The sequence below is a fragment of the Halictus rubicundus genome, chromosome 15 (genome assembly GCF_050948215.1).
Source record: "Halictus rubicundus isolate RS-2024b chromosome 15, iyHalRubi1_principal, whole genome shotgun sequence".
In the NCBI taxonomy this organism is placed as follows: Eukaryota; Metazoa; Arthropoda; class Insecta; order Hymenoptera; family Halictidae; genus Halictus; species Halictus rubicundus.
The window spans coordinates 7368227-7381461 of NC_135163.1; the positions used below are offsets into that span (position 1 = coordinate 7368227).

Below are 13235 nucleotides of genomic sequence, written 5' to 3' on the forward strand. Positions count from 1 at the left end.
TCAGGTGAATTCGAATGCGGCGGGGGGAAAACGGGGTTCGCTCGTAAACTTTATTTGCCTGCCTCGGTGATTTACGAGGGATGCGACGATTCACCGCGAAAGCCTTGCCATAATCGGTCCGATCGGGGACCCGGTCAATCACGATTTTCATTCACCGGGATTCGCCGAAAGCAGTTTCGCTTTGTCCATTAACCCTCTTTCCTCATTGGTTCGCGCGTTAATCATTATACACCGCGGATTTTATGCGTTTGCGACTCAGCGAATTGATCGAATATAAAATTATAGGGAGTTCGAATAAAGAATTTATGAATATCGGTACTGTGTTTTTTACGGTTTGTTAGAGTTGTTGAACGAGGGAGCACGTTTTCGTTTAATTTCTGCTTTATCGGACAATTTTATTTTGCCGGTATATTTGCCGTTTATTAATCGCTTATTTGCTGGGGGAGTAAATGTAATATGTCCCTTTTGATTTGAAAAGACGATGAAATAAATTGCTGTGTGGAAAAAATGGTTATGATATATCACACGTAGTTTGTACAAATGAATTGAAAAATTAGAAGGTGTTTTGTGCTGTCATATTCTTCTATTAATTTTTAATAAAATGTAAAGGGATTCTTGTTACATCAGAAATTCGATAACGTATAACGGGATGGCCCGATTCCATCTACGGTCTACTCATTTTTGAACTGTCATCTCAAGTACGGCTTCGTTTCGTCGCGCTATAATATGCACTCGTTTGCATGGAAACTAGGTCGATTTCCCAAAAAGGAATATTAGCAAAATTCGTCCAGATTGCTTTCCAAAAAAGACCAAAAATCTTGTCCCGACGAAATGCGCTATGTTTCGTTCACAGGCCGCGCATAAAGGATCATTTTCCCAACCGATGCACAGCGGCGAAAAAGTCGAAGCACAAAGTTCTTTTAATTCGTCCAAATTAATTTGTGACCTATCCGTGCATAACATTTTTTATCAATTTTAACGTTTCGGACGCAGCTGTTCCAATTCAAAGCTGATCGAAAAAATAATTTTTCACATCTGTTTTCAGAGTATTTAATCTGAATCAGTTAGTCAGAAACGCGAGTTAATTCCGTGACAATAAACACATTTTTGCATTGTTACATTGAACTGGTGAACGGTTAACGATCGAGCAAGATTAAACACTGAATTTTTTCCATTATGCACCATACTTTTTATATTATTATTATAATTTTTTATTATACTGTAGAGTACGATTGCAGTTTTTGGTAATAATCTGCCATTTTGGAATATGGTTGTTAATTTTGCGAAATACAGCGAAACACGACTATAATTTGTAATTGATTCGAGGAAAGCTCACTGAATGGAATCATTGGGTTGTACTAAATTATAGATGTCCTGGTACATATTTGTGCTCAATTTCATAATGCTTGAACCAAATTATCCCAATTAAAAATCCAACACTAGAAACATATCGCAGCTATGACCTCAACCAGTGAAATCCTAAAAAAACGTTTAACAAACCAAACACAGCAACTAACAAAAATTAGTAAAATTTGCCTAACTTGCTTCAGAGAAAAACAGAAAAACAACAGAAAACTGCTCGAATCACTCTACAACGAAATGTCTGTTTCACAGAATTAAAGCTGCTACTTTGCAATTGCTTTGCTAACAACTTTTGCAAATTTTCATCATTATACATCAGAAAAAAAAAACAGTAGAAAAATTTGGTCAATTCGTTCTAATTGCTGTTACTTTCACTCACCAGCTTCCAGAGGATAGTTCACCTGCGAACCGCGGCAGAAAAACTAATGGGAACACCGGTGCAATAATCGGTGTCGCACAATCTGCGCATCGTTTCGACGTGCCGGCTGTATCACGATCCGCGGATCCATTGTCCCGGACAATCGGAGCGTCTCGCGGTCCAATGAACCGTTTTTACCGTGTCCCGACACGAAATGAAAATCAACTACGGAACGGTGTCCCAGAATTCCCCGGGGAATCGATCGTCAAGAGTTTCGCGACGGTCGAGTCACGGGGACACGTCGCTCGAGCTTACCGAAAGCACGGTTCATCGGTCACTCGATCAACAAGCGGGATCGCGAGAGCGTGAGCTTAACGAAGCCTCGGGGCTTAAGACGAGCCGAATTAATGATCGCGTCGGATACCCGCGGGTCGAACGACCCGTAACCTCCGCCGGCGGGTCGCCTAACTTCGATCGACTAGTCGACCTTACCCGAGGAAAAATCCGAGAATTCCCTTTTTTTCAAAGACGAACTCTTCAAAGGGGAACAGGATCTTCAGTGTTCTGCCAGCTTTGTCGTCGAGCAGTTCCACTTCTGCAGTAATTTTTTACCCCGTTTGGTGCGGGTTTTAAAGCGCACCCTTTTTAACGTTAATACGTTAGGTTCACGGAGCACCGAAAGCGACTATTTTACGCTAGTTTCCAAAAATCAGACGTGCAGATGAAAAGATTTCCAAACGAAAGTTGGGGCCAGTAATTACAGGACGCTAAATTGCGAAAGAAAACTAGCAAAATGGTATCAATTTTCTTTTAACGAAACTATTTAGAAATTCAAACTGTTTAGAAAAGTAGAATGTTAGGCCGAAAACGGATTAGGTTAGAAGCTGTGAATTTTCTGCCGACCTCGATAAGAGCTCGATCACTGGGCCCCGTCTCTCGGGGGTGTTGCGAGTCGTTTCGGGCCTGATCGGGGGGACGAAATAAAAAGGTAAAAAGGCAAGGTTTTACCCATACTGATTCCAGAGCTGGACGGATCCTCGTTCTTCGCTCCCCAGCTTCCGGCGAGGTTCAGCGCGAGCAGAGGTCTCTCCTTGAGCAGCTCGGCGACCGAGGCCAGACCCTCGCAGCCGCATCCCAAATGGGGCAAGTGCAGCGCCTGCACTTGAACGCAGCCGCGAAGTGCATCGCAGACTCGGGACACTTGCTCGCCGGACAGATTCATGTCGAGTACCAAGCGGGCCAAACTGCTCGACGCGTGGCTCAGTCCGCGGCAAAGGGCGTTCACCACGCACTCCAGCCTGAAACAAACCGATCGATCCCTTTGTTCGTTACAAACGCCAGAGCGAGAGATTGTTGTTTGTTGTTGTTGATTTCGTCGACCGGCCCACCCCCCCACCCTCCGGGGGCCACTCGATAATTTGACGCGCGCGGCGCTAATTGCGACCGAATCAACGACCGGCTTGATTTAATCCGCATCGTTAGTCGACCCTGTCCCGATGGTGGCGAATTTAGTTTCGGTCCGTTTGTCGGGCTTCTACTCGAAACGACTTTTGGAATCGTACCGTTTACGAATTGTCGGCTTTCCAATTTTCGAAAAGAAGATATATTTACGAGATTGTGGCGAGGACCTTTCTGATTGGAGCAAGTTTTTCAGCTTAATCAACGCTGCTGCGGCGCTGATCAGGAGAATTTGCTGTTATTTTGCCGTTACAGCGAATTCTCGATGTATGTCAACAACACGGGTCTTGCCAGCGTCATGTATCGTGCAGGAGACACACTCTTCTTCCCCGTTCGAGGCATCTCGTGCTTCGAGACCTCCCACCGGGTATACCCTGCGGTAGTGGGGATTACACCGCGACGTTTATCGTCCAGACCTTCGCGACATATATAGAGAAATCACGGTACTGCACGAGCGAGTGAGATGGTGGGGAGAAAGTTGGTTTTCGCGTTAGGTCTTTTATATCGCGAGGAAATTTGAAATTTTGTTAAGGCTATTACACTGACCCTACCACCGCCGGTGAAAATGTCCGGTTTTCCAGATTATTTATTTCACAATTACTGAAACTATAAGATGCTTTCGTGGGCGAAGTGATTAAATACATACAGGGTCATCCGTTTTTAAACGGCCAAACGTCAACCAGCTATAGAGGACCCGAAATGGAACAACTTTCACCCCTAACACTTTTTTTGATTCGAAGTTATATCATTCAGTCTCCACGGCGTGCCCCATGTCAAAAAAAAAAACCAAGATCCAAAGGTCATACAAAAAAGTTGACTTAATAAAAAAGATGCCCCTATTTATTTTAAACCAAACAAAGGAAAAATCATCAAGATACGTAATTGCAGTCCTAATATATTTAATCTTAAGTGAACGCAAAAAGTGACGGATTTTTGCAATTATCTAAAAATCAAGACCGAATCAAAAAAAAAAAAGTGTTAGGGGTGAAAGTTGTTTCATTTCGGGTCCTCTATAGCTGGTTGACGTTTGGCCGTTTAAAAACGGATGACCCTGTATATTCGGTAGCAAATCCAAAGAAATTCAATCTCTTCATTTTTGTAAGACAACATGTGTCAGTTACCTTTAAAGGTCAGTAGGTTTACCGTTAATAAACTTACTTGCGGCTGATTGTGAACAAAGATTCAAGAGACTCGTCCGAATTCAGCCGCGTCCCAGATTCCCCGATAGATTTTCAACGGTGTAAGTCATTCGTCGGTGTTTTCAAATGAAAGGACCCGGGGTGGGGGGTGGGGGTGGGGGGATTCGATTCGATGAGCCGCGGCTTTTGTATGAAAACAACCGGCAATGCAGATCCGACCGATAGAAAAGCCGCGGCCCCGAAAGTTAAGGAAGCGTTGCAGTTTTCCGTTGAACGTTTCGCAACCGCCGCAGTTTCCTTCATCAGAGGCTGCTTGACACAGTGCAACGCCGTCGCCGTCGCCGTCGCCGTTGCACCGTGCAGCCGATACACACGAGGAACTGCAGTGTTTGCGAAACGTCGGCGAAGATATGCTGAAAATGTGGCCGGCACTCGCCGGATCAATAGAAAACAAGTTTGACGGAAACGACCCAGATAGCCCCGGGTTATCGGGCAATCAGCAGATTCTCCGACAGATATTTCCCCCCTCTCCCCCACCATTTCGAAAAATCCCAATTACGCGAAACTCGAGCCGGTCGCTCGACATTTTTCGAAACCGTCCACGATTTTTCCGAAATTTTCACAGGCAACGCGCGCCGTTGTTTATTGCTTGCACGAGGGTTGGAAGCAAAGCCTATTGTTGTACGTAGCAAGTAATCTTGAACATTTTATTCGGGAGTGTAGAAAGACCAAGCAGAACAAACTGTATTTTTAACACTAGGTTTACGGTTAATTTTCATTTACAATTGCCGAGATCGTAAAGATCCATCCACGGGAAATTGTTCAACAAATTTATTCCTCTGGGTGTACACTGTAAATAGCTAAAAATTTCGATGGGTAAATTCTTGTTAGTTTTACAAAATAGTGTGGAACAGCGATTTTTAGTGGTCAAACTGAAAAATTTTGAGTAACACGACAAAGGTGTAACGAAAGCATGTGCTAATTTTGGAGTCGATTCGCATAGTTTATTTTTCTCTAAGAAATGCTAAAATGTCGACAGTGTTACGGTCAGGAAAATGAAAGTGTCCCTTATATGTGTAGACGGTGAGCATTCAAGATATTTTAATTTTTCTCAAGGATTCTTGGTCCGACCAAGTCTCTGTCGAATTCTCGAACATTTTCGCAGGATGCAGTACGAAGTGCGCGGTCTATCCGCGCGTTATTCCGAGCGGCGCGGCGCGCGTGTTATGCAAAAACCGTGGGCGCGCGGTGGCATCGGTCCGTTCCTCGAGAGAATTGCAAACGAGAGTGCGGATTTCCTGGGCGCGGCACGCGGAAACACTCCGCGCGTTCAGGATTTCGCAGGGCGGTCTCTCGCGATAAGGGAGAATCGTCGGCAGGCGGCAGCGTTGCAACCATGTTTCCCGGGGATCGAAAAGAAATTTTTATCTCGTTGCCGGCGATCCTCCGGAAAATGTTATTGCAGCCGGCGACGGGAAAACAAACGCTCCCCTCCCCCCGCACCTGTCGCGAATAAACCCCGCTCGCGCGCATATTCATGAATCGCGTTATTCGACAAATAGAGCCTCGTTTTCCGCCTTCGATTCCGATATTTCGCGAAATTCAATCGGCTCCCCCGCGCCACATACAATTCTCGTTTCGCGAAGTTAATTAAAGTAGCCGGGGTGGTTCCAGTTAGCGCGATGCCGTTTTAATGGACGATCAAACAATTGGGCAAATCCCATTTAAACGAAAAGAAAAAAAAAAAAAAAGAAAGAAAAAATTCGTCCCGCACGATGACACCCGGAAAATTGACATTTTTCCACCGGAAACCGATTGTCCGAGCTAATTCCCGAATTTCTCAGTTCAGGACAATGGAGATTATTTTGTTTTTCGCGATCGCGGTTCGCGCAGCAAAGACACGCGCCAATGGTTTTTCATCGACAACAATGTACCGGTCGGAGATCTGAATATCCGAATTCGGCGAGCGTCGATTTTTTTTTGTTTTTTTTTCGCCGGTGGTAAAACAAACGGGATTTACTCGTGTGGAGGTTCAGGGGGATTTTTATAGGGAGAACTGAGGAATTTTTTATACCGAGCTTTGCGGGATTTATAAACACCATTAGACGACGCCGACGGACGCTCGCGGACAAAAGGGAAATATTGCTAGTGAATTTTGAAAGGACGTCGACCTATTTACTTTGCCGCGTTGTTGCGCCGTATTATTGTTGGACCGAGTATAATGCGCGGACAGCTGACGTGCGGCCGCTTTTTTCTTTCGAAATCAGGGCGAATGTCGATTTTAGTTTTTTCAAATGATTCTCCCTCTGACTGCCCTTATGAATGGTGCAGTATGTCAGTAGTATTTTTTAATGAAATCCAGCCTTTTAGTTTTCAGAGCAAATTTGAATTCGAGAAAATTTATGCATAAGCTTGCATGCTCGCTTTACACATTTTTTTAAATATACTTAAATGCTCGCAATCCTGTTAAAAAATATACCGTTATATTTGAGAGAGACTGCAGAATGATTTTACGTAAAAATCATTTGAATAAGTTTTCCAGTTGAAGCGCGGCAAATCCACAAAGTTGAAAAAGCTGCGTTTTCTCTTTAAAACGCGAATATTATACTGCGAAATGAATTTTTTGAAAGATAGAGGACACAAATGAAATCAGTTTTCAAACCGGAGTTCAGTTTACCACGATTTATGATATTCATTGGTTATTGCAACATGACCAGGTGAAACAGGCTGGATAATATTACAATATAGTATGATACGTGAAAGTAGCAACGTTCTCGAAAGTTGAAACAGTTCCGGAAATAATTTTGTTTGAAACTGTTTTATAAAGGTTTCGATTGAAACAGTTACAAAGAACCTTTATTCCGAATCACTGTTACGCAGAATCGAAATTTCCAACAATTATTCCCTGCTTTTAAATTTTCTCCGATTTCACCGATTCGTTTTCGAATGTGCAAAAAGCACTAGATGATATTTTACGGAATTTAATACCTCGAATGTAAATAACTGTATTACAGTATATGCTTATTTCATTTTTCTCTTTTATATTAACAGTACTATAAAATCAATATCGCAAACGAGAAATTGAAATTTCTAGTTGTTAACATCCGACCATGTACAATGCAACGTAAAAAATATACGGCTGTATTGCTCGAACGCTTTGTTAAAAAAAAAATTATAGCAATAAATGTTCCTCCTCTTCCGATAACGATTCTGCAAAAAAATAGGCACGTATATAGCAATCTGCAGCTGCAATAATTACCAATATCAATTACGGAAAAATCGATACATGAATTTCTTTCTAGAACCAGTTTGGTACTAGATAGTAAACTAAAAAACCAACATTTATGGTTAAAATGATACAAATAATAGTCGGAGTATTCCTTGCAACAGTTAATAAGAATAAATGTTCCTCGAAACTGTTTCTAAAATCGATGTTGCAACAGTTTTCGTGCCCCGTGCATGAAAATCAACGATGTCTGACCAAACACGTCTTTTACTACTAGAAAATCGTATCGTTAAAACGTACGTAGCTGTTTTATTTATTGCAACGCTTTGTTACAAGTTAGTGGTACCTATAAACGTTTCTCCTCTTCCTACAACGATTTTGTACAACAGGATTTTATCACAATTTTACATCACAAAACTAAGTAACAAAATATGTTAAACTAATTCGATTTTGACTAAACAATTTCGCAGATGCGTTGACGAGAATAAATCTTCTTCATAAACGTTTCGAGAATAACCATTATAACGCTTCCAGTGCGCGCAAGTATACCATGTCTGACCAAACGCGTCTTTTACTACTGAAGTTGGAAATTTTCCAAATGTAATATTACAATTTTAAGTATCGAAATATTTAAAAATAATTTGACTTTCACTAGTCGATTTCGTGTAGACAAGAGTAAATGTTCTTCGTAAACGTTTGAAGAATTGTAACACTTTACGAGCCCAATGTGTTCAGGGTAAACGATGCCTGACCAAACACGTCTTTCGCCACTAGCGTGAAAACGGTTTCGCGTTTCGCGGCATACTGGTACAGTCGAAAATAACCGTGAGCCTCCGGACTCGATCTTCATTTTTCAACGGGTCGAGGATATCCCGCGTTTGAATATCGAAAGCCCGTCCGACCAAGCACGGCCGCTATCACTTGCACGCCCCCGACCACTGGAAATATTCCGTCAGCTGTCAGTCACCGAGATCCCGGGCACCAGCCGGGGTTTTATGAAACGCGGCGGCCTCTTCATCAACGTCAGCAATCCTTCCAGATTAGAATCGAGTCCGAACGCCGGCAAATTAATCGACCGATACTACTATACCGATTTTTTTCCCCGACCGAAAACTGCATTCGCCCGCGAAAATCCACGCTTGCAAATTCGCTGACTTTCCCGTTCCCTGCGCAATCTAACTCCTGACAATTTTATCAATTTTCACCTTACACAAATCTTCAACAATTTCTTGCATTTTTTCTCCTCGGAAGGATAGCGTAACAAATTTTTTAATTTAGGAGATTGCTCGAAAATGTTGTCTTTCATATATATTGCATGAAAAATTCATTGTTATAGGGGTCGATTGATGTGAAAATGTTTTATTCAACGACGTGTTAAGCATCAACCCTTAGCATCGTCGAACGGTATTTTTCCTCGACGAGCACCTTGCTGTACGACGCACCTTATTATTTAAACGTTGCATTAGCGCGACCTGTAAACCCCGCATCCACAAGAAGGAAATTCTTGTCCAACCGTAAGAAGCCGATGGGAATGAACTTATCCTTCCGCGGGCTGTTGGAAAATTCCCGTAACGTTGTTTTCCCCGTTTAACGAGAAACCGCTGCCTTAAACCTGCCCCGGGTTATTGTTCTCGAAGGATTTCACCGTAAAGTGACTCCGCCTTCCGCGTTAATTTCTTTGAGTAACCGGTTGCTTTTATCTTATTCGATACTACTCGCGCTTCAACTCGGTTTTTCCCCTTTACATGCAACATTTTCCTGCGATTTTAGGCGACACGTAGTGGCCGAGGAACTGGAATAGTGCGTTGAAATTTATGTTTTCAATATGTGAGGGGCGAACACTGAAAGTACGAGGTGGACGTAGCACAGTGTTTATGCTTCCTACTTTTAACAGGGGAGGTTGCTGAACTGCAGAAAATTCGAAAAATTGTGGAATTTGGTTGTGTGCTGGTGGAGTAACTGTATCCCTAAATCTCCCCTTAAATGTCTGTGTGTAGATAGAGGTAACTCACACCTAACAAAAATCTGTTAATGTAGAACTTATATAAAAATTATCATGATTACCGTACCCTTATATTTATTGAATAAAATTTCGGAGGAGGTTGCCAACGGTAGAAAATTTTTAAAATTATAATACCTTGTGTACTGGTGGAGTAACTGTATCCCTAAGTCTGCCCTTAAATGTCTGTGTGTAGATAGAGGTAACTCACCCCTAACAAAAATCTGTTAATGTAGAACTTATATAAAAATTATCATGATTACCGTACCCTTATATTTATTGAATAAAATTTCGGAGGAGGTTGCCAACGGTAGAAAATTTTTAAAATTATAATACCTTGTGTACTGGTGGAGTAACTGTATCCCTAAGTCTGCCCTTAAATGTCTGTGTGTAGATAGAGGTAACTCACCCCTAACAAAAATCTGTTAATGTAGAACTTATATAAAAATTATCATGATTACGGTACCCTTATATTTTTTGAGTAAAATTTCGGAGGAGGTTGCCAACGGTAGAAAATTTTTAAAATTATAATACCTTGTTTACTGGTGGAGTAACTGTATCCCTAAGTCTGCCCTTAAATGTCTGTGTGTAGATAGAGGTAACTCACCCCTAACAAAAATCTGTTAATGTAGAATTTATATAAAAATTATTACCGTGGTTACCCCACCCTTATATTTATTATCTATTGAATGAAATTTCGAAGGAGGTTGCCAACAATGGAAAATTTTTAAAATTATAATACCTTGTTTACTGGTGCAGTGACTCACCCCTAAATCTATCAGTCCCTAAATATTTCTGTATAGGTGAACGTAACTCACCCGTAACAAAAATCTATCAATACAGAATTTATATGAAAATTATTACCATCATTATCCTATCCCCGCGTTTACTACTGACTGAACAAAATATCAATGTATAAACCGTGTTTATTCCTAAGGAAATTTTATATTGCAAAGGTTACAGTGCACAATAAAGACTGCGTATCAGCCCCATCGTAAACCTATTTATGACGAATAGAACATATTTAAATAAAGTTAGCCGGTGGAGATTATATTACGCGATAAAAGCTAGATAAACGTATTCCGCGAGGAAGAGAATTATGCAGCTCCTCAAGTGGCAATGTTAGCTCGTAAAACCGTACTGCATCGCGAGTAAAAAATTCATTTATGTCAGCAACAAAGCATGCTAAACTTCTCAATTTACTTTGTATATTGCGCGTACAGCCTCACCATTTTCAAGGTGCACACTGAGCCCCACAATTTTCCGAATTTACAGATTTCGTGATGAGTTTCACGCTTTTCAGAATTTACACATTGCGATTTTTTAAATTCATATACTGCACGCAAAGCTTCCCAAATTTTCAGAATTTACAAATTGCGACCAAATCTCCGCAATTTTCGGAATTTACAGACAGCACCAAAATCTCCAAAATTTCCGGATAAGACGGAGTTTCTCGAATTCCGGCAAGTTCGCCTAATTCCCGAAGCACCCCGCGGCGGCCGGGGATCTTCAGGAAACGGCGAGAAATGAAATTACGAGGCAATCGAGGGGTTGGAACTCTCCCTTTTCCTCCCCTAGCGTTCGTCTCTTTTCAGGTTCATACTTGACGCCGGGGGAACAAGAGGAGTCCTTGTATCTGCGGGGATCCATCGATCGGCCGCCGTTCTTTCTCGCGCGTTCATCACCTAGGAGACCCGACGTCGATCTCGAGTGGTTCTCGTCGTCGTCGTCGCCGGCCCGAGGAACGCCGACAACCAGAAGTGGAACGAACGAAAGTGCCGAGAAAGGGCCGAAGGGCTTCATGCGCAACAATGAGCCGACGGGCTGAGAATGTTCCGCCCCGGGGCGAAAAACGGCTGTTGGCTCTTGCACACCCTTTTGGCTAGTCGCGGCGCGTTGATTCCTCCCTTATGGCAAAGGGCTTCGGATTTAAGCGGGCGAAACCGATAAGAAATTGCTGCCAGTTGATTTTGATTTTGCAGACTTCTATGGGGTGGTAGAGTCGTTTGATGGAGTGGTAATTTGGGGAGCTTGTAGAGCAGGTGCAATAGTAAAGCTTCCCTTATGGTGAAGGGCTTTGGATTCAAGTGGGTGAAGCTGATAAGAAATTGCTGGCAGTTGATTTTGATTTTGCACACTTCTATGGGGTGGTAGAGTCGTTTGATGGAGTGGTAATTTAGGGAGCTTGTAGATCAGGTACAGTAGTACTTCCTCCCTTATGTTAAAGGGCTTTGGTTTAAAGTAGGCCAAAATGATGGAAAATTGCTGGCAGTTGATTTTCTCTTTGCAGATTTCCAAGGGCTGATAGAATTGTTTCATAGAGTGGTAATTTAGGAAGCTTGTAGAGCAATAGTAATTCCTCCCTTATATTAAAGGGCTTTGATTTAAAGTAGGCCAAAATGATGGAAAATTGCTGGCAGTTGATTTTCTCTTTGCAGATTTCCAAGGGCTGATAGAATTGTTTCATAGAGTTGTAATTTAGGAAGCTTGTAGAGCAATAGTAATTCCTCCCTTACATTAAAGGGCTTTGATTTAAAGTAGGCCAAAATGATGGAAAATTGCTGGCAGTTGATTTTCTCTTTGCAGACTTCCAAGGGCTGATAGAATCGTTTCATAGACTGGTAATTTAGGAAGCTTGTACATCAATGGTACTTCCTCCCTTATGTTAAAGGGCTCTGGATTCAAGTGGATGAGACAGATAAGAAATTGGTGGAAGTTGATTTTGTTTCTGAAGCAGCTCCCAAAATTTTATTATCCACCCCTAGGCGTTCCTTTGGCACCAATTATGGGCAAGTTTAAAATATTTTAAGGGCTACCGACTATTATAAATAAAATCCGGGAATTCCATCACGGCCCCAGACAGAATCCTCCCGAATCGTCCCGCGGCGAGCAAAATTATGAATCACTCTAGGAGCTCGAACTTCTCGAGAACTTTCCAAGCCGGCGGATAAGGGCTTAGAAAACAAGGGACCGAACGAACACGGTAAAAGAAGAAGAATAGGGAAGAAGGCAGCCGAAAGAAGAGTCCACGAAAACTGCCTCCGAGACGAATGAAACAAAGTATCGCGGGGAGGGGGTTGGAAAGGCGCGAAGGAGGGAAGGGCCTCGACAGAAGGGGGGTTGGGGGTGGAAAGCAGTTTTCCCAGGGACCACGGTCGCCTGCTACGAAAACCAGCCCGCGTTCCCTCCTTAATTTCTCGCCACGGGCCACCGCGACACCGGTCCTTCACCACCCTCGAACACACCCTTTAAAAACCTACGGGGTGGCCGCCCCCGTCGTTCTCCGTCGCATATTGTTCCGCCACTTTCTCGGCTTTTTCGCCGTCGGAGACTTTACGCGGTCGCGATTCAACCCCCTCTTGACAGCCGGTCTCATTGTTACACCGCTCTCGCCACCGCGTTTCGCTGGGGGTGGCCCACGCGGCCGAGGCACCGTTCGTGCTTTGAATATCGGATCCCGGTGTTTTGTTCACGGGGCCAACGGTGAAAAACATCCGAATGATGTACGCGGCGGTCATGCGGTTTTGCAAGTCGCGGCGAGTCCATTTTCCCGCCCCGGGAAAAAATAATTAAAAATTGTAAGCCTGGGTCCTTCGTAGGGGTGGTTTTCCGAGAGAAGAGAATTAAATGATTATTTTGGCAAGGTGAGGGTTGCTGTGCGAACCGAAATGTTGGGGTCAAACCTAAACGAAG

At 42.9% G+C, this 13235-nt stretch overlaps 1 protein-coding gene across 2 annotated transcripts in view; it reads right to left on the minus strand.

Moving 5' to 3' along the window:
- The window catches only part of LOC143361451 (uncharacterized), a 305416-nt gene that overhangs the window by 49276 nt on the left and 242905 nt on the right, over positions 1 to 13235 (minus strand). Inside the window, exon 7 of one of the 2 annotated variants that reach the window (XM_076800839.1) lies at positions 2735 to 3018. In XM_076800839.1, coding sequence (XP_076656954.1) covers positions 2735 to 3018 — 284 coding nt within the window. Of the gene's footprint in view, positions 1 to 2728; positions 3019 to 13235 lie in introns of both variants that reach the window. The other variant, XM_076800838.1, reaches the window with a different exon arrangement.